The sequence below is a fragment of the Larimichthys crocea genome, chromosome XV (assembly GCF_000972845.2).
Source record: "Larimichthys crocea isolate SSNF chromosome XV, L_crocea_2.0, whole genome shotgun sequence".
In the NCBI taxonomy this organism is placed as follows: Eukaryota; Metazoa; Chordata; class Actinopteri; family Sciaenidae; genus Larimichthys; species Larimichthys crocea.
This window is the reverse complement of record NC_040025.1, coordinates 2626264-2644626: the sequence shown is the minus strand read 5'-3', so window position 1 is coordinate 2644626 and position 18363 is coordinate 2626264. Positions and strand designations below refer to the sequence as shown.

Genomic DNA, 18363 nt, shown 5'->3' with positions numbered 1-18363 from the left:
ATAGGAAGAAACATTTTAAAAGCCGGACTATTTGGTAAAAGCAGCAGGTTAACCAAGTTAATGTCAACGTACATTACTCTGCTTCACCGGGGGCACAGCAGCTCTATGCGGGCTTATATTTAACATTAAAAACAAGAAACAAGAAATTTTTGAGAGTTTTGGAGAATATCAACGATCAAAAACGCTTGAACATGTGAGGACACAAATGTCAACTCACTTCAGTTTTCCGTCTCCAGAGAAGGTGGATTTAGGGGTTTGGATGGTGTGGCTCTTTTCAATGTGAACGTCTTTATCGACGTGTAACAATCAGTCGTCAGAGGTCAGGATGAACACGTGAAGGCAACAAAAGTTCAGTCTACTCCACAGACTTTGTGACATCTGTGACCAACCATGGAGGAAAAACGGAGCAGTACGGACACCAAGTTTGCTCCAGGTAGCATATTGAAATTGTTATTATTATTATTATTCCCCCTCCATGGCGGTAATAAAGTTAGTTATTAAAAAGGCGACGTTGTTAAAAGTTTCCAGTGAACCGTTATCTCGTTGACACGGCCACCGACAGCCAGCTGTGTTTAGCAGCCGACACGACAAGTGTCTGGGTGGTTAGTTTGTGTGACAGCTGACAGGGAGGTGCACGAAATAATGTGGGTCAAAAACACTTTTAGCAGCCTCTGTATGTTGAATTCAGGTCAGTTCATTAGAGACATGAGAAGTATGTAACCCAGTTTCATGTGGCTGTTTTACAAGACTAAAAAGAAACCAAAAACAAACCAAACTAGGCTAAAAAATCAGCCACTTTAATGCAACATTTCTCTTATGTCACATTAGCTCATCTTGTGGAATATAAAATAACACCTCATATTAAAAAAGTGGACTTTTCTTGTATGTAATCCACCAAGAGACATTGTACAATTACTAATCTCACATGTTTAGGTTTTTGTGTCTTTGATATGTGTGTCTGTGTCTGATTTCCCCTATGATCAAATCTTAAAGTTAATAATTAAGCTTTGTCCATTTGTCACTTTTAGAGCCAGGGGGAGCACCACGTGACCAGAGCCCAGTGGAAATGATCAGCAGGCAGATGTCAGAGCAGAGCCGCTTTGCCTACGCTGCCCTGTGTGGTGTCTCTCTGGGACAGTTGTTTACTGGACCTGAAAACAGGTAACAGAGCCGTGAAGGTGTGATGTGATAACATATCTTTAAGGGATAAGTGAGCGATAAAGTGTGAATATTTGGTCAGTGTTTTCAACAAACACTCGGCACAGACTGGCCCTGAATACACCAAATAATAAAACCGATCGAAACTCTATTTATATAGCTATTTTGAAACTTGAAGAAATCTCAAGGACTTGCCTTTTTATTCAGTTATTCATTTATTTCATGAAAGCGTCTCTTTATTCTCCCACTTGTGAATAACCACTTGAATTAATGGTGTTTTTAACTGAACTCTGAATAAATGAAGCTTTCACTGAGCTTGTATTTGACTGGAGGAGATGTTTTCTCAGTGTGTTCAGGGAGCAGTATCTCCAGGGCTTGGTCCGCTGGCTGGATCTAGATGAGTCTGTGATGCCGGTTATGGGGGCTTTCCTGTCTGGTCTGGGATTCGAGGGCTCCGACACCTTCCTCTCCATCCTACAGGCCGAACCACTGCTGGCTTCTGGTGCCACCCCCATCATACAGGTTCGTCACTAATACAGGATCACAGGACTTTAATGTGTGATGCACCATTATAATTTAACGTATGTTAATCATACTCAAGGTCATATATTCATTAAAAATATATAACAATTCGATTGTATTTGATGATTTTGTGTCAAGATTTCTACAAACACTCTTTATAACCAGCTTTCACTTTGATTTGCAGGATCTGGTTTCTTTTTCTGTCAACGGCGGTACGAAACATTTGATGGATTATTAACCACCCACATTTAATTTAGTGTAAATTCTTATAAGCTTGTCATTTTCTAACTCTGTCTGTCATGTTCTCAGGCCAGTATGACGCCAGAGCGAGGGTTCTCATCCGTCACGTCAGCTGTCTGCTGCGAGTCCTTCCACAGCAGCTGGAGGAGTTTGAGGAGACGCTGGGAGAGAAGCTGAGGGAGGCAGGAGAGGAGAGCGAGTAGGCTATTTATGGATGATTGATGAATGGCGATAGTCAATATCTATGTTTATATGGTGCATGTACAGCACAAATAATAGGAAATTTCATCTATCTAAAAGAGGTGACAAACCTTAAACCTCCGCAGCAGTCACTTGTATCCAGAATGACAGCATGAAAACAGGTGCGTGGTATAGACAAGCAGCTCATTATTTTTTTAAGATGTCATACTCTAGAATCATTATATTTCTGTTACCTTAGACAGAAGACACCATAAGCCATGTTTCTCCAGTAGCTCAGAACAGACCAAACTAAACACTGGTTCTAGACTGAGTATTTTGCATGTTTTGCATGTAGTTCCTCTATCTTGCTTGGTTGAGTCAAGGGGTTTCAGTTGGTTGCAGATGCCACCAAATCCCACACACTGATTCTTTAGATGCACCTGAAGAGTCAATTAATGTTTTTGTATTTTAGAGCAAATAATTATACTAAAACTCATGATCTGTCTGACTCCTTATCTCCATCAGAGAGGAATCCTCTCGCCGGCTGAAGAGAGAACGAGGGCGAAAGTTACGACGCTACCTCCTCATTGGACTAGCCACCGTGGGTGGAGGAACTGTGATTGGTGATTATTGCTGCTTATTCCTGCAACTGAAAACTTTAGATTAGACATTTGAAACATCTGGTATCGTAAGTAGACTTCAACTGATAATCAAGTAATAACTAGTTGAAGGTGCAGACGGCAGCTTGCATTAGTTCACCACACGTAGACTTTTTAAACTTTTCTCTAAGATGCTTCACCTTACAGACGTTGGCACTGGCCTGCTTTTTTTTCTGTACTGACTGCACTCTTTGTGCCAGGTGTGACAGGTGGGCTGGCAGCCCCGTTGGTGGCAGCAGGGGCCGGTGCTGTGCTGGGAGCTGGAGGGGCCGCTGCTTTGGGCTCAGCCACTGGCATTGCAATCATTGCCTCCCTGTTCGGAGCAGCAGGAGCTGGATTGACTGGTAAGACCGATGGATGATGCGTGTGTAGAAAGAAATCATCGAGTTTAGAATTTTGAGTGATAAATAAACACGTCTTCGTGGTGATCCCTGGTTTTTAGATCTGTAACTTTCCTCATCTTCCACTTTTTTTCATACATTGTCTCTCCAGGCTATAAGATGAATAAGCGTGTGGGCGCGATAGAAGAATTTGAATTCCTGCCACTGAACTCAGGGAAGCATCTTCACTTGACCATTACAGTGACAGGTTGGCTCTGCAGTGGTAAATATAGTAAGTCTGGCTTCTGCTGTCATACAAAAACCACTTATAATTTGCACTGATTAGGTGTGGGCGATATGGATGAATCATCTATCATGTTCAATTTAAATAGAAATATATATATCATGGTATGGTGCATTTTCTGTATCATGAAGTGAGAACATTTTCACGGATAAAATATCCAGATAAGATCTTCTGTTTGTGGCATGGTAATCTTTAGACATCACTGCACAATAACACTGATTGTAACCCTACATCGACTGTGCACTGTACTGTGTATGATGAGATCAGAGCAAATAATTTAAACCTCTAATTGCTGTCCTCACCTTGTCAGTTATGCCCACAGAGTTTAGCGTAGCGAGCACTGAATAAATAATAATGTTCAGGTTTTTTAAACAAATTTTCAGGGTCAGTGCCAGGGCCATCATGCCCACATGCACAGCGGAAACTGTCCACCAAAAACTAGATCGACAAACACAGCCAGCCACACGTACAGTATTTGCTGTGATCTTTAATATTTAGTTCATTTTGTGCATGTTCTTGTCAGGTTTGGTGTGAGGTTTAGGGGTTCAGCCAGGTCCATTCTATTGTACATTAAATAGAAAACTCGAGAATGCAATTTTTTGAAGAACTTGTAGAGAACTGCTGGCTGCTGAAAAGGTGACACTTGATGAACTGCCGCGAACTGGTTAAACTTTTTTTATGAAGGCACAGCTGAAGGAGTATGAAGAATTAGAGAAATATGAAAGGGATAAATGGGTTAAAATTTAGGTTTTAAAATGAGAATGATATTGTAGACTTGGATGAGATTAGTGTATGATTGAGATTGCTGTGTAACTAGTGACAAAAAAGACAAATGTCGTAAGTCTGAGCAATTGTGCATATAATTTTCTGTAACTATACCAGCAGAGTGCCCACCTGAGATTATGTAAACAAACCACTTAAAATTTGGTTTTACATAAATCCATGCAGCTCTCTCCCACTAAAAAAATACACTTAGTTTTTCACAAGCTTAGTACGTCCTTCACATACAATGGCTAAAAAACACTTCACGCACAAGTGCTGCTTAGTCGTTTCCTTACATAAAAACACAAATGCTCTCTTCCAGGTTCGTTCCAGGCCCCGTGGTGCAGCCTGGGCGAGTGCGGGGAGCAGTATTGCCTCGTGTGGGAGTCACGTTTCCTCAGGGATCTGGGCTCAGCCATGGCCTCTCTGTTGGACGGGCTGGTCAGCATGGTGGCCCAGGAGGCGCTCAAGTACACAGTGCTCTCAGGTACTGTAAGAGGATAGTTATGCAGGATTTAAAACGGTGTTGGTGAAATACTTTCTGTTCTGTTCTCTTCACACTTCAGATGTGTGATGTAAAAAGTCAACACCAATGTTGCATCGGTAATGATTCGATTGCAGATAAACAATCCTGACTATCTTGTCTAGCCACTGTCTTTCTGTTGTGTTGATCCTTCAATGGTACTGCATTGATGTCTTTTACATCATCACACTGTTCAGGCATCGTGGCTGCCCTGACGTGGCCTGCGTCTCTGTTGGCTGCAGCCAGCGTCATCGACAACCCCTGGTGCGTTTGTCTGAACCGCTCAGCCGAGGTGGGGAAACATCTGGCACAGGTTTTGAGAAGCAGGCAGCAGGTATCGTACCACCTCTTGACTCCGTTAAGACAAACTTTACCATAGTGTACCAGTGTGGTGTCAGGAGGGTTAGTTGTGTATTTTGTGTGCACATTATTAGCTGCATTAGTTCATCTATAACCACAATGTTTCTGTTCTTTGATGATACTCGTGGAATATTAGAACAAAATCTTAAATAAAATGATAGACGGAAGAAAGCTTTTTATGAATTGTTCTCTTTTCTTTCTTTGTGTATTTGAAGGGGAAGCGGCCTGTCAGTCTTATAGGTTTCAGTCTTGGGGCAAGAGTTATCTATTACTGTCTACAGGAGCTTGCCAATGACCAAGGTATGAACACATTTCTGTGGATAAACCATATTTCGATTATGAATTTGGAATAGATTCATATCTGCACTGGCTGTCACCAAAATAGTTAACTAAATTTTTCAAAATGTTTTGTGTGAAACATTTTTGGGTTGAAGTCGTGACTTCTAGCAGCACTGTCATGATGATGATGACCCTAAATAACAAGTACACTATGTAATTGAATTGTAAATAACGTAATCCTGTTTCTATTTCTGTTGTTGTTGTGATTCCTCAGGTAGTGAAGGAGTAGTGGAGGATGTGGTGCTCTTGGGAGCCCCTGTTGACGGCACTGAAAAGGCCTGGGAGAGAATGACCAGGGTAGTGGCTGGGAAAATAGTGAACGGCTATTGCAGGTAATCTAAAAGAGCACGGTTTTTGTTTTGGCTGCAACAGAATTTGAAGCTACTGTCTTGACAGCAGGCTTTGTGATTTAAGTAATGTATGAATAAATGACTTTCTGAACTATTTACACCTGTCAGAGGGGACTGGCTCCTGGGGTTCTTGTATCGAAGTTCATCTGCACAACTGTCCGTTGCCGGGCTACAGCCAATCAACATCCAGGATCGGCGTATAATTAATGTGGATCTTTCCTCCGTGGTGAGTCAAAGCTTATTTTTAAATCAGGATTACTAAAGTTTCTCAATAAATAGTGTCAAGTACATGAGCTGAATGTGATTATTTCACATCTTAAAGTTTTTAAGAAAAGCAAATGCCACTTTTCAAGCTTAAAGATTTATTTGTTGTTAAATCAGAGTCTGTGAAATATTACGTGGTCCTTGACACAACTGACACAGTCCTCCACAATGTACAGCATCTGCAGATGGTTTGCCATATATATGTCTTTATTGGTTATAAAGGTTGACACGTTTTGTCTCTGATTTTATTAGTTATTTATTTCCGTGTCCGTTAGCCATGTCTTTTCAGTTTGGAGGTTTTTAAACTGTGGTCCACAACTGAAATAATATTTATTAAATCTGTGAAGCTTACCGTGATCCTATTTCAGGTATTTTGAAGTGGGTTTGTATGAGGTACTAATGCAAAGTCAGTGAAATACCTACAGCAGACAGCAGTCAGTACGCCCCCAGTTTGGAGAAGCAGACAGGAGGACCAGAACAGAAGCTGAGAAATGCACTGCTGTGGATAGGAGCAGCAATAAAAACATACTTTAGCCACATAAAAAACGAAAACTTAAAAAAAAATAGTTTATGTGTGTTATAATAAAAAAAACATTTTCAGCACTTCACCTTGCTGTAAGGCAGTTCTTTTCTTTGGCACTACCCATAGAGCTTTCCTTATTCTTACACATTAGGCCACCTGTGCCACACACTGTGTTACGCAGCAGAACGTTTGCTCTGATTTTTTTTCGATTTTTTTTTTACGCAGCTAAAATACATTTTGTTGTTGCTATAAACCCACTTTTTTTTTTACCACTTGGGGGCAGCAGATCAAGCTGTAAACACAGCACTGACATATGGCACATTTTATGGCAAATGTGATGTCAGCAAAGAGCCGTCTATTTACACATGCAGCAGATAGAGAGTAAAATTAGCATTCATTTTAAATTTGTGTTACTTGTCACCTGATGATATGATGTCCAATAGCATTCAGTGTAGCTCTGTTTCGGTCTTTATCAGCTCCTGAGGGAAATATTTGTTTCTTTAGCTGCTGAAAGCGCCACTTTGTTCACCAGCTGTTTGGTTCTGAGAGATAAGAGCTAGGAGTGAACCAAAACAATGAGCTGAAAGATGCTAAAACACACTGAAGAGCTGACGGGAACTATAAAACAAAAAAACAGCTGGTTACTTTTATAATACATACAGTACAAATATATTATTAAATACAGAATTTTATTAGTACTTTAAAAGAGACAGTAGTATTATGAGAAATGTGAAATTAAAAGATACGAAAAGAATAAGGCCCCTGCTGGTCTGTTTCAGTTCACAGCAATGCCTTTCTGCCTTCCTGTAAATCAACATGATCCCACATGAAACTTGGTATTTCCACTGTTTTAGTATCAGAGGTTTTAATATTTCACTCAACTGAACATTTAAAAAGAGAGGTGTATAAAGATACTTGACATGTCTGAAGCACCATACACTATATACCCATTCCTGTAATGTGAGGAACAGGAAAATCTGATGTACAAAAAATCTGAAAAAAAAAAAGGTTTATACAAAGTAATAATCTTTTCTTTTAAAATATTGAACTTATACACTACAATTTACAGAGGAATATGTATCCATATTTAGAGACAGTAATATCAATGTTTCTGCTCTCCAGGTCAACGGTCACTTGGACTACATGCGTCAGATGGACACCATCTTGGTGGCAGTGGGAGTTCCCACTAAAGAAGTCCCAGGAGCTTCTTTTGCTCTTCCTTACCCTGTAACAGTCACTCAGACAGTGGACATCCCTGACCAAACCCCCAAGGAGCAACAAGTCACTGAGACACAAGCCGAGGAGGCTGAGACTGGTACAGAGGAAAGTGGGGACGTGAAAGACGTGGTGGAGACAGGTGATGGTTGGGATATCCCTGATATTTCAGACCTGCTGGACTTAAACGATACAGAATCGGAGAGTCAAGACAGTGTCAGGAACAATTTACAACTTGCGTCTGAGGAAAATGCCACTAATGACGACACAGCCTCTGCTTCTAATGCCCCATGTGACGGTGTAGAGGAGGCTGACCCTGATAATGAACACATATCATGGAGCTGGGATGATACACACTGGACTACAGAGCACACACACAAACAAAGGCAGCCAGACTTGTAAAGAGCATGTTACAGGACCAGCTGCTTCCCTATAAAATCTCATCTTCTTTTTTTCCTTTATGGAGAAAACCTTGCTTTGTCGAACCATAAAACCTTATTTTTAGACTGTTAAACTTTGTAAATGAAATTAATGTTTTTTACAAATTGTCATAATTTATTTAACCCACTGTGAGATCACATTCCTGTAAATATTACTCATGCTTTGCAAGTTTTAGAGGATGCTGCCAAGGAGGTGATATCTCTGTTCCTCTCGTCCTTCTAATTTTCATTCATTGGCTTGGTTGCTATGGATATTATCACAGTAATTTGATTTCGACAAGGCCGCGGGCGATTCAGTGGATGTGGGGTTTTTTATTCGAGCCTTTTGTTTCTCTCTCTGACCCATTACAATGTGACAAAGCACTGACTTCTGTCTAGTTTACAAAGAATTAAGTTACATTGTATACTGGCACTGACATTTGGAAATAGTATTTCCATGTTTGTTTGGAAAAGAAACATAATTAAAGCTAGAGAGAAGGTGGAGCTTACTACATGTATGTCCTCAAACATTATTCTGTGACCATAAAGATAATTTTAAATTTGCTTCTTTTTTATTATTTCTCTCAGACCTAAACCTGAAATCATGAATTATTGATGCCACTATAAACCTTGACATCGTTAGCTCACTTTATTCCATATTCAGTCCTGGGTGTCGACCTGGTTGGGCAGAAGCAGAGGCAACTCGATGCCAGCGTGCTCGGCATCCAGCAGGTTGACAGCATCAGTGGCGGTGGCAGGGGGGTGGGTGGGGTCAGAGGCCAGGGGAGAGGGGGGGCTGCTGGCAAGGTTAGGATCCCCTGAGTTGCGGAGAGAGAGGGAGAGCGCTGGTGAAGGTCTTCTGATTGACCGTGAGAAACAGCAGGGCAAGAGCCTCCCCAGAGCTCGCTTGAAGTCTCTCATGAACAGCGGGTAGATGATGGGGTTCATCGTGCTGTTGCAGTAGCCCAGCCAGGTGATGGCGTCGAAGAGGGCGCTGGGGACACACTCACACACTGCCTGAATGAAGATGGTGGAAAGTATTACAGGCATTAAAGCATCTGAAGTTCATTTATGGTAAAATGTAAGAGATATGATCTTTAAGGCACTCCGCTGAGTTTTTGACCCTAGTATTGTTTTAATGTTTTTACCAGAGGGTCCCTGTTTGGTATCATGCATATGCACAAGAATGGGTGTCAGCATGTGGACAACACAATACAATACATATTACTGCAAACAAGGAAACAAATTTAATAGATTTTGTTTCAAATATCCATACATAGGCTATGCAAATGTTTTATGAGGAAAAAAATAAATCAAACATGTTTATCACATCTCAAGGCACATATAGCGTAGACGTAATTTAAAGAGCACATAGATGAATGAAGAAATAAGTAAGTATGTTCTATTTATTGTCCATTAATGTATTTATCTGTTTGGGCAAAATGGAGATTTATTTATTTATTTATATCAAAAACAGAGGTTAAGTATGAAAAAACATAAATAACTTAAATACATAATAAATATAATATATAAATAAAAAAATAAAATTGCCTACTCTTTTATTTGTGCTTTTTGGTGACATGTTTATTTCTTTTTATTAAGTCAAATAATTATTGAAAAAATCATTTTAATATTGTTAATCCTCCATAGATTTCATGTAGCTCATTTGGGAAATGATCAAAAAAACTGAAAGTAATTTACACTAGAGCTCTGAAATAAATAACATAAATATAACATAACATTATATGCATAAATAGATAAAGAAATGCAAGAAGGAAAGGTTAAATCTATATTATCTTTCATGCTAATCACATAGGTTGTCCATCACTCTCTCGTATGCAAGAAGGATCTCATTTGCCCTGAGTAGAACTTATTCAATACATTTTGCGTCTGATAGTTAAAAACACTGATGTTGAACGTAACCGATGGGTTCAGAGGAGGACCGTGAAGGAGGAGACAGCTGTTAGAGGAGAGCTTCCAATACTATGAAGATGAGACGGGGAGGCGATGGGAATAGGACAGGAAGGAGGGGTGCATTTCACACACCACATTGAGTGTGAAAAGGAAGGAGAGTGCAGACACAGTCAAGTCTCTGTGCTCTATGTTATGCAGGGGAGAAGTGAGAGGGCACAGATGGGAAATCAAAATGACTGGATCATTGAAAGCTTGAAAAACAGGACAAGTGTCATTACCAATTTAGATTAAGCTGTTTTTTTGACATTCATTTGCTCTCACTGAGGTTTTTCATGACCACCAATGTTTGCCCGCTGAGTAATGAGCGTGTGTGCTCAGTCTAATCAACATCTTAAAAAGAATGGCAATTATAAATGGTACTTTGGTTTGTTGTTTTCTGGGTTTCAGAATGAGTCAGACACATGATGCTGAAATGCCAGTTTATTTCCTCGTTGGATAGCTTGGCAAGGCTGTGACGCCAAGGCTGTCCAGTACAAAAATAGACCGGTATCCAAGTGTTTTTCTTTCTTTCAATTGCATTTATTTCACACTGTTTTAGTGCCCATCACACATATAAATCTGTGAGAAAACCAATGAAAAAGAGATTCTCAGAAACAACACAAACAACAGACTTAAACTGAGGACATTTCTTTAAATCTTTATATTGAAAAAAGAACTTGCATGTGCAAGTAAGTGCACCTTTGCATCCAAGATTTATTTGACACATCAGATAGATTCTAATATGTCATATTAGATATATCATTTTATTTTATTTCTGTCATATCTGTAGTAGAGTCAGTGTCTTGTCTTTCTACTGACCTGAGCCATGTTGGTGATGAAGAAGGGTAGCCATGCGCTGAAGAAAAGGCCCAGGAGGACTCCCAATGTCAGACTGGCCTTCAGTGCCCTCCGACCCTGCCTGTGAGCCAGACGACGCTCACTGTTCACTGATAGCTGTCAACAGTAGAGAACAATAGAAACAGTTCACCCTAGAATTATAGACGTAATGTAAATCTTTATTGCCCACACTGATATTTAGGAAAAGCTATTCTGGGTATCTCTTCAAGAACTCTTTGACAAGCAAATGACATTATTTCAATTCATTCTGATTTCCTTTGTGCATTTAATGGCTTCCTTTAAGCTTTCCAGTTTTTTATTTATTGAGTGAATTAAATGAAAGGAATTGCTTGTCATTGTCAAATATGCTTATTTGCTTTCTTGCTGGGAGTATAATGAGAAGATCGATAGCAGTCTCATACTTTTAAGTTTAATATGAAGCCAATCTTAGCTTTGCCTAGCACAATAACTGTAAACAAAGGGAGAATCCGCTAGTCTGGCTTTTGTCATGCTAAAATTAATTAATCCACTAAGTAATATCTTAATATCTCAATTGTTTTAATCTATAAAACAACTGACCGAGCTGGCCCAGAAGAGTTAAACTGATGTGTTGTGTTCTATGAGGAGTTACATGCTACAGAATATTTATGATGAATGGAAATAATAAAAAGCTACTGAATAGGAAAACCAAATGTTCAGGGGGTTAAAATTCACCAGATTTTATGAGAAATAACTGAGAACTGACTCTTCTGGTGTGCGTGGTTTGACTGCAGGCGAATGTGACAGACTATGAGGCTGTGATCACTGCAGACGAGGGCAACACATCTGACACACTCTGTACTTTTCTCTTCATGATTTCTGCACAGGTTTTTACACCTCTTCCCTTTCACTCAGTCACTAGTTTTCCATTTATACATTCTGGACTTTAGGTCACTGAAGGAAAACATTTTTCAGCTCTACATCATACACCTGCGGCAGGCTTATTCATCTTTTTGCAGCCTGATCATTTTAAATTCATGAAAAGTAAAATCTTTTTTTTTCATTTCCCTATCTTTGCGAACAGCAAGTAAACAACATGAGAAAACATATTTGTGCAGTATTACTTTAAATGGTTTACATTATTGTTCTCTATGGGTTCACATTCATCACTGACATCCTCTACATTTTAGCATCATCCTTAAACCTCACCACAACGTATCTGTCATGCCAACAGACTTGTTTTTTATATATATATACATATATATATATCACTAAATAGCCTCATTTGAAAGGCTCTAAGCTTCTACACTGGTCTTTTTCCCCGAGAGAGCAACATCCTACAGCAGTGCATTGACACAGGTAAATGCACTTGATCTTCAACATTTTTTTTTACTTAACTGGTTGAAAAAAAATGTCTCTGTGATGTTAACCACAAAGTAGTTCTCCAATTCATGTTTGAGCCAAGTCAGTCATACTTTCAGATATACTTCCAAACCCTGAGGTACTTTTATATATAAACATGTCACCACAATCAAGTTGGTCTATACTCAAAATAAAGAGCCACCTTTCAAAAGTGCTCTTAAGGAGGACATTTGAACAATAGTGGCTTCTAATCATCCAAATTTAATCTCCAGATTTGTAATTGCTGCACTTGGATGACATTAGACTTCTGAGTGATATTAATCGCATTTTAGGGCATGGCATATGATGTAGGTAACATTAACAGTATGCTATTATCTAAAACCTTAAAAATGTCAAGGAAAAGACGAGCTCGAGAACTCCTACAATAGATGATCAACTGTAATTCAGTTATTATCCTTAAGCTACCATCACAGAATCGACCGTTTCATTAAGTCTGTCTGCTCTTTTCATCAGATATCAGTTGGCCTTTTGCATAGAAATGTTTTATTTTCAGTGCCTTGGTCATATATATATATATCAAATATATACAGATGCACATGGTTGGTTTGTTTTACTGTTTGGTCTCTCTTCCTTACCGGTACATTTTGTGACACAGGAGGATCCTGGTGACTGCAGTCATCTCCGTCCTGCTGAGCCTGCCCTGCTGCAACCCCAGGGGAAGGGGGCCTTGAAGGTTCCCCAAGAGAGGGATGTGGGTGTGGTGGGTGGCTCAGTGCCGCCACCCTCTTTGCTTGCCTCCGTGCTGCCAGAAGTATCCGACAGTAGGTGAAGCAAATGGCGCTGGAGGGCAAAAAGAATGTGAGTACAGATGCCACCAGGGCAAAGGGTAGGGTGACCCGCAGACGGCACTGGAATGAAAGGCCTCCAGATGGTGACAGCTGAAAGTAGGATTCTGGGTACAAGGTGTCAGAGTAGGAGCTGGTGTTGGTACTGCTGACCCCAGGAACTGATGAGTGTCCACTCCAGTGACCTAAACTGTGCCATTTCATCTCAATAGGCAGGAAAGAAGCCAGTGCTGCCAACCCCCAAGCAGCTCCTACCAGGAGCAACGCCCGAGGTGGGGTCATCCTTTGCTTGTAGCGCAGTGGTGAGATGATGAAGATGTAGCGATCCAGGCTGATCACACACAGGTTGAGGATGGACGCACTGCAGCACATGACGTCAAAGCAAAGCCAAATCGGACAAAAGGCAGGCCACAGCACCCAGGCCCCGCACAGCACATTGAGCATGGCTGGGGGCATGACCACCAGTGCCACCATTAGGTCAGACAGGAACAGGGACACCAGGAAGCAGTTTGATGTGCAACGCAAAGAGCGATGGGCAAACACCAAGGCGATAAGCAACGTGTTGCCACAGATTGTCATGAGGATGATGACAGTCAGCATGAAGGCCAACAACCATGGGCCACTGCCAGTGATGTTCCAAGCACTGGTGGCAGGAGTGCTGCTGTTGTAGATTCCTACGGAGCCAGACAAGTGAGAGTCAGCCATGGTAATGGTTGGCAACGATCAATGAATCAGCTCCTAAACGTTCCTCTTCAGACACCACTAAATGTTACAGACCTTAACCAGTTCTCCTTCGCAGCCAGAGTGCTCACTTTGGAGCATTGTTGAACAAGAAGAAGCCACTGAGGTCTTGTGTTAAGAATCCATCCAACCCTCTCTCCGTTAAGGTTAACTGGACTGTTTTCCATGGGTTAATAGCTCCATTTCCCTTTGGCAGGAATACATCCAGTTGCCCTGGGATTACTTCCACTGCCACCAGTATAGTAATCCAAATCACCAACTCTGTCTCACTCATCTCTCCATTCTGGCCAGCATGTCCCTGCCTGATCCACAGCTAAGAGCCAGAATGAGCCATCCGATGGCTGACAGAGGGTTTCGAAGCAGCATGTCACAATGATGACAGCCACTGGAGGAGGGCACACAGAGAGAGATGAGCACGACTAGACATACAAGAGCTGTGCCAGTTAGAGGAACTGCTGAAGAGCCATCCAAAGACCCATTCTCAGAATTATACCTCACCTCACAGAAGTGGAATTGTACAGCTTCCGTAAGTCCTTTGCCAAGATGGAGCTCTGCTGCCTTTCACAAGTCCTTTTATTCTGGGAAGCAGCGTAGGGGAGCAGAAACCAACACAAAACTGTGCAGCAGGCATTTGTAAGCAAGGCTCCGTTCATAAGTGCTCTACAGGTATCATGGTCCTTGTAATGCTGCCTTTATATCCCTCGCTCCTGTTAATCCCTGTGTCGGCCACTCCAGCGCGCCTCCCAGCCAGAGCGCACAGCTTTTGAGAAGAAGCGTGTCAAAGCATTGAGCTGTTAATGCATAACCATGCACAATCACAGCCAAGAAATGCTAATTCTACATCATAGGCACTGGTGTGGGTGGTCTTTTTCCATGTTTGGTCATGGTGTTTTTAACTCCTGAGGTAGAACTGTTTAAATTTTTAAGACATTAAAAGGAACTGATGTGACTGTTTCTTTTATTTTATTAAGTTAGGTATACTTTCAAGTGTGCTTTCTATCTCCTTTTTGTTGCCATGACATGTGTGCAATTTATAGACATAATCAGATCTATTAAAGAAATCATATTTTTTCTATTTTAGAGCAGCATCACGTCCATCACACTGGAACTATTTTACTCTTTGCTGCATGCCTTAGAAATGTTTTTATTTGGTAATCTTGTTTCTTATTTGTCAGGGATTTTAAGCCTTTTTCGACTAAGTTTCTCCAAATCAAGATGTATTCGCCTCAGATCACATCTTGATTATACACAAATGATCTCCATACAATTGTGATATCTGAAACAATTGGCAGTCATCACCAGTGATGGTGACTTAGGTACATAGTAAAGGTTGTGAATACTGATTTTATTAATTATAAATAAATTATTTTATGAATGAATTTATGATTGTGCTTAATTTACATACATTTGTGAAGCATTGTCTGTTTTTCTTTTAAAGGGGCTTTCCCTGTGACTCAGTGTATTAAATCAATAAAGTGTCAGCATTTTGTATAGGCAATATTTGAATGCATAAATCAAATTTCTGTGCTGACAATCAATACTAGATTTGCGTCAGAGTTCATGAAACATTTTACAGTGATTCATACATTTACCACTGCTGAACAAATTAATATTCCCTGTCAAATGAGAAAACAATCCAAGCAGACAGACAACGGGGTGACATAACGATCATTCTTCACTTCCCTACAGGAGCACTTGAATAAGTCCTATGCACTTCAGCATTACAGTAGCCTGGCCAAATACTTATCATTATATGCAAAGCTCTCGATTTTCAGGACCCCTCAGACCTGACAAATCTCCATGACTATGCCTGTCATGTCTTTCATCAGATCAGCTGCTGCCAACCTCCTGACCTCCTCTCACACACACCAAGCCCACCACCTTATGGGATAGTGTTCGCATTGCAGCCCCCACCTTCCTCCACGACACATTTCAGGAAAATTACTCCCACTCACATTCAGGAATAAAACTGAAAACCCACCATTCCAAAGCTGCATTAACACTTGACTCCTATTATTCCCTTAAGTACCATCATTACTGTGAGTACTGTATGAAGTATAGTGTGGCCATTGTAATTCATTATGTTCTGTCTCGTTTTGTTGCACTACTCAGTTCAATTTGAGTCATCCACTACAACGTCTGAGGAAAAAAATGCATCACCAGGGGCATCATTTTTTTTCATGATTGTTTTATTAAATAAACACAGACTGTCCTGATCAGGCACACACAAATCATACAGAGCCATACTCGGGATGGATCGTTCAACAGAGTTCTAACTGCAGAACAGTGCAAATGGTGACTCCCCACAGACGAAACAAAACAAAAAGAACAAATTAAAAAAAAAAAAAGAAGAAGACAGTCCCTCGATGACTTGCAGCTCTTACTCCTGTTAAAATAAAATAGAGATTAATCACATACATTTTTATTTACATAAACAACTGAGGAATTATTTCTGTAAGTTGTTTCAAGTCTATACGTCTTTTATTGTACGGACAAACCTTTTCACTTCTGTGCTGCAGATAATGTGACCTCAGGTCATTCTGACAGTTGGCGTATGCCATGCCAAGCCCCACTCCTGAGCCGAATGAAATCGGCCACGTCCGCCCTACAAATGAGACAGGTACTTTATCTCTTCGCGGTGTTATTAATACAGCAGAGACGACAATCACATGCCCATTTTTTGTGCTTTCTAAGAAAGGGCGTCTTTTATGATCTTCTCAAAACAAATCACCAAATAGGAATAATTATGAATTCACATTATTATACTAAAAACATTATCGCTGCATAAACACCTTGCTGCAGCTGTCCTAGTGCTGCTGAGCTAAATGAATGGTTCAAGATCAGAAAAATACTTACGTTTGAAGAACAGGACAGAGAACACGATTCCTAAGCTCAGACCAGTACCTGAGAAAACAGGGGAAAATATTAAAAATTAAAAAAACATCTTCAGTGTGACATGGATGACCCTTTGAATTTATTTGTATCTTTATTTATTTATTGTGTGCACATGCTGTCTCATACTCTCTCTTGACTTCTGCTGTATATTTTTCATGTATCCACAGCACAGGCTTTGTTGCACTGTAATGCACTACTGTCACATGCAGGCACTTCAGTGCAACAGCTGATGTTGTGTCAGGAGCACAGCACCAAACTCCATTCAAAAATCATATTTAAATAACATATTTACGGTGCTCCGTTAGGTACATGTACACGTACATGTCTGAGCACTGTATGAGGATATTTCTGAATCCACAGGTCTATAATGTGAGCCATTCATCAAACATTACTTCAACTTCACCCTGCTCCCCGCCGCCATTTCCATCTAACGCCAGCTAACGTAACGTTATCAGCTGTAAGACGAAACAAGCCAAAGTTTACATGGCGTGGTCATTTTTTTAATGTTTGCCTGTGTTTTCTATGTATGCCTAATTCATGTGTGGGCGGTGTTGTCTCGTTAAGCGGCTTAATACCAGTCTCTAAGCAAGAAAGCATCAAGTTAACGTGTTGTTTGCAACGCAAATATTTTTTAGCTTCATTACGGTAAATGTACACAGGGTTTCATTATTTAATAAAAGTAAGTCATCCTGATTCAAAGATCCGGCTTGTCCTTTACAAGCCCTCCCTGGCTAGCTAGTTAGCCTCTCGCCCAGTCAATGACAGATGTGGACTACAGTAAAAACCCGCTACCTGTTTTGTCCTCACGGTGTTTAATCACATTACAGTGCCGTCACACGCAGAAGAAGACTTATTTGGGATATTTACCGAATTTAATGGCACCGTCTGCCAGGCACCGGTCCCACTTTTTCCCCAGCTCCTTCTCGGACATGCTGAACATTAGCTCGGGTCAGGCTGCAAGTGTCAAACGCAGCACTGGTGCTGCGTTCACGTGCTGTCGGAAATGTTGGTTTATTGCGATATGGGCGTAGAGCAGCGTTTCCCAACCGGGGGTACTGCTGTATTTTGAAGGTTATTTTGATTTAGTATTCAGGCTATTTTGGCCAATTATTTTTATTCCAAGAAAACATATTCTTTATTCTTATGTTGCATTAAGTTGATGCTAAAAAAAAAAGGAGAGAGAGCCTGACAAGTTTATGTTCAGTTTAAGAAGATTAAATAAAATGATTTTCATCTATAACCGCTGTGTTATGCTCTATTTTTTTTTGAGAATTTTCAACGCATATATGTGTGAGGGGTACTCCTGAAGTGACAAGAAGGCTCAGGGGGTACTCAAGCCAAAAAAGGTTGGGAAACACTGGCGTAGAGGAACGCCCAAATGACAAAGTGACAGATAATTTACAGTATGGCCACCGGGTTTTCTTTGAACGTCACTCTATCGATCTGATGTTGTTAATGCAGTATTATGTGCAAAAAACACCATATAAACTCTATATGAAAGCTCATTTTAGCCTGGTCACATGACTCCCTTGCCAACACACAGCTTAATATCGCCATCTAGCCATCATGCATACTGTATTGTGTAGATACACGGTATGTTTATGGCAAAGGGA

The 18363-nt window shown here is 40.5% G+C and overlaps 3 protein-coding genes across 4 annotated transcripts; 1 reads left to right on the top strand and 2 right to left on the bottom strand.

Annotated features, from left to right (window-relative positions):
- The first annotated feature begins 289 nt into the window (after positions 1-289).
- On the top strand, positions 290-8702 carry tmco4 (transmembrane and coiled-coil domains 4). Its single transcript, XM_010752746.3, has 14 exons — positions 290-433; positions 1029-1161; positions 1506-1680; positions 1865-1892; positions 1990-2119; positions 2626-2723; positions 2960-3103; positions 3252-3371; positions 4468-4632; positions 4866-5002; positions 5244-5328; positions 5582-5699; positions 5826-5943; positions 7627-8702. Exons 1-14 carry the CDS (start codon positions 391-393, stop codon positions 8119-8121), a joined length of 1989 nt encoding a protein of 662 aa, XP_010751048.3. The 5' UTR covers positions 290-390; the 3' UTR covers positions 8122-8702.
- Positions 8703-8786: 84 nt separating this feature from the next.
- Positions 8787-14391, bottom strand: htr6 (5-hydroxytryptamine (serotonin) receptor 6). Of its 2 annotated transcripts, XM_027288935.1 has the most exons (4): positions 13892-14391; positions 12905-13788; positions 10911-11045; positions 8787-9155 (listed from the first exon to the last, which is right to left on the bottom strand). In XM_027288935.1, exons 2-4 carry the CDS (start codon positions 13712-13714, stop codon positions 8799-8801), a joined length of 1302 nt encoding a protein of 433 aa, XP_027144736.1. In that variant the 5' UTR covers positions 13715-13788; positions 13892-14391; the 3' UTR covers positions 8787-8798. The 2 variants fall into 2 exon arrangements, with proteins under 2 accessions (XP_027144736.1, XP_027144735.1); XM_027288934.1 differs by having other exon boundaries at positions 12905-14391.
- A 1723-nt stretch (positions 14392-16114) lies between these two features.
- On the bottom strand, positions 16115-17761 carry micos10 (mitochondrial contact site and cristae organizing system subunit 10). The gene is made up of 4 exons (XM_019270918.2): positions 17618-17761; positions 16712-16759; positions 16354-16460; positions 16115-16241 (listed from the first exon to the last, which is right to left on the bottom strand). Exons 1-4 carry the CDS (start codon positions 17688-17690, stop codon positions 16236-16238), a joined length of 234 nt encoding a protein of 77 aa, XP_019126463.1. The 5' UTR covers positions 17691-17761; the 3' UTR covers positions 16115-16235.
- Positions 17762-18363: the final 602 nt, after the last annotated feature.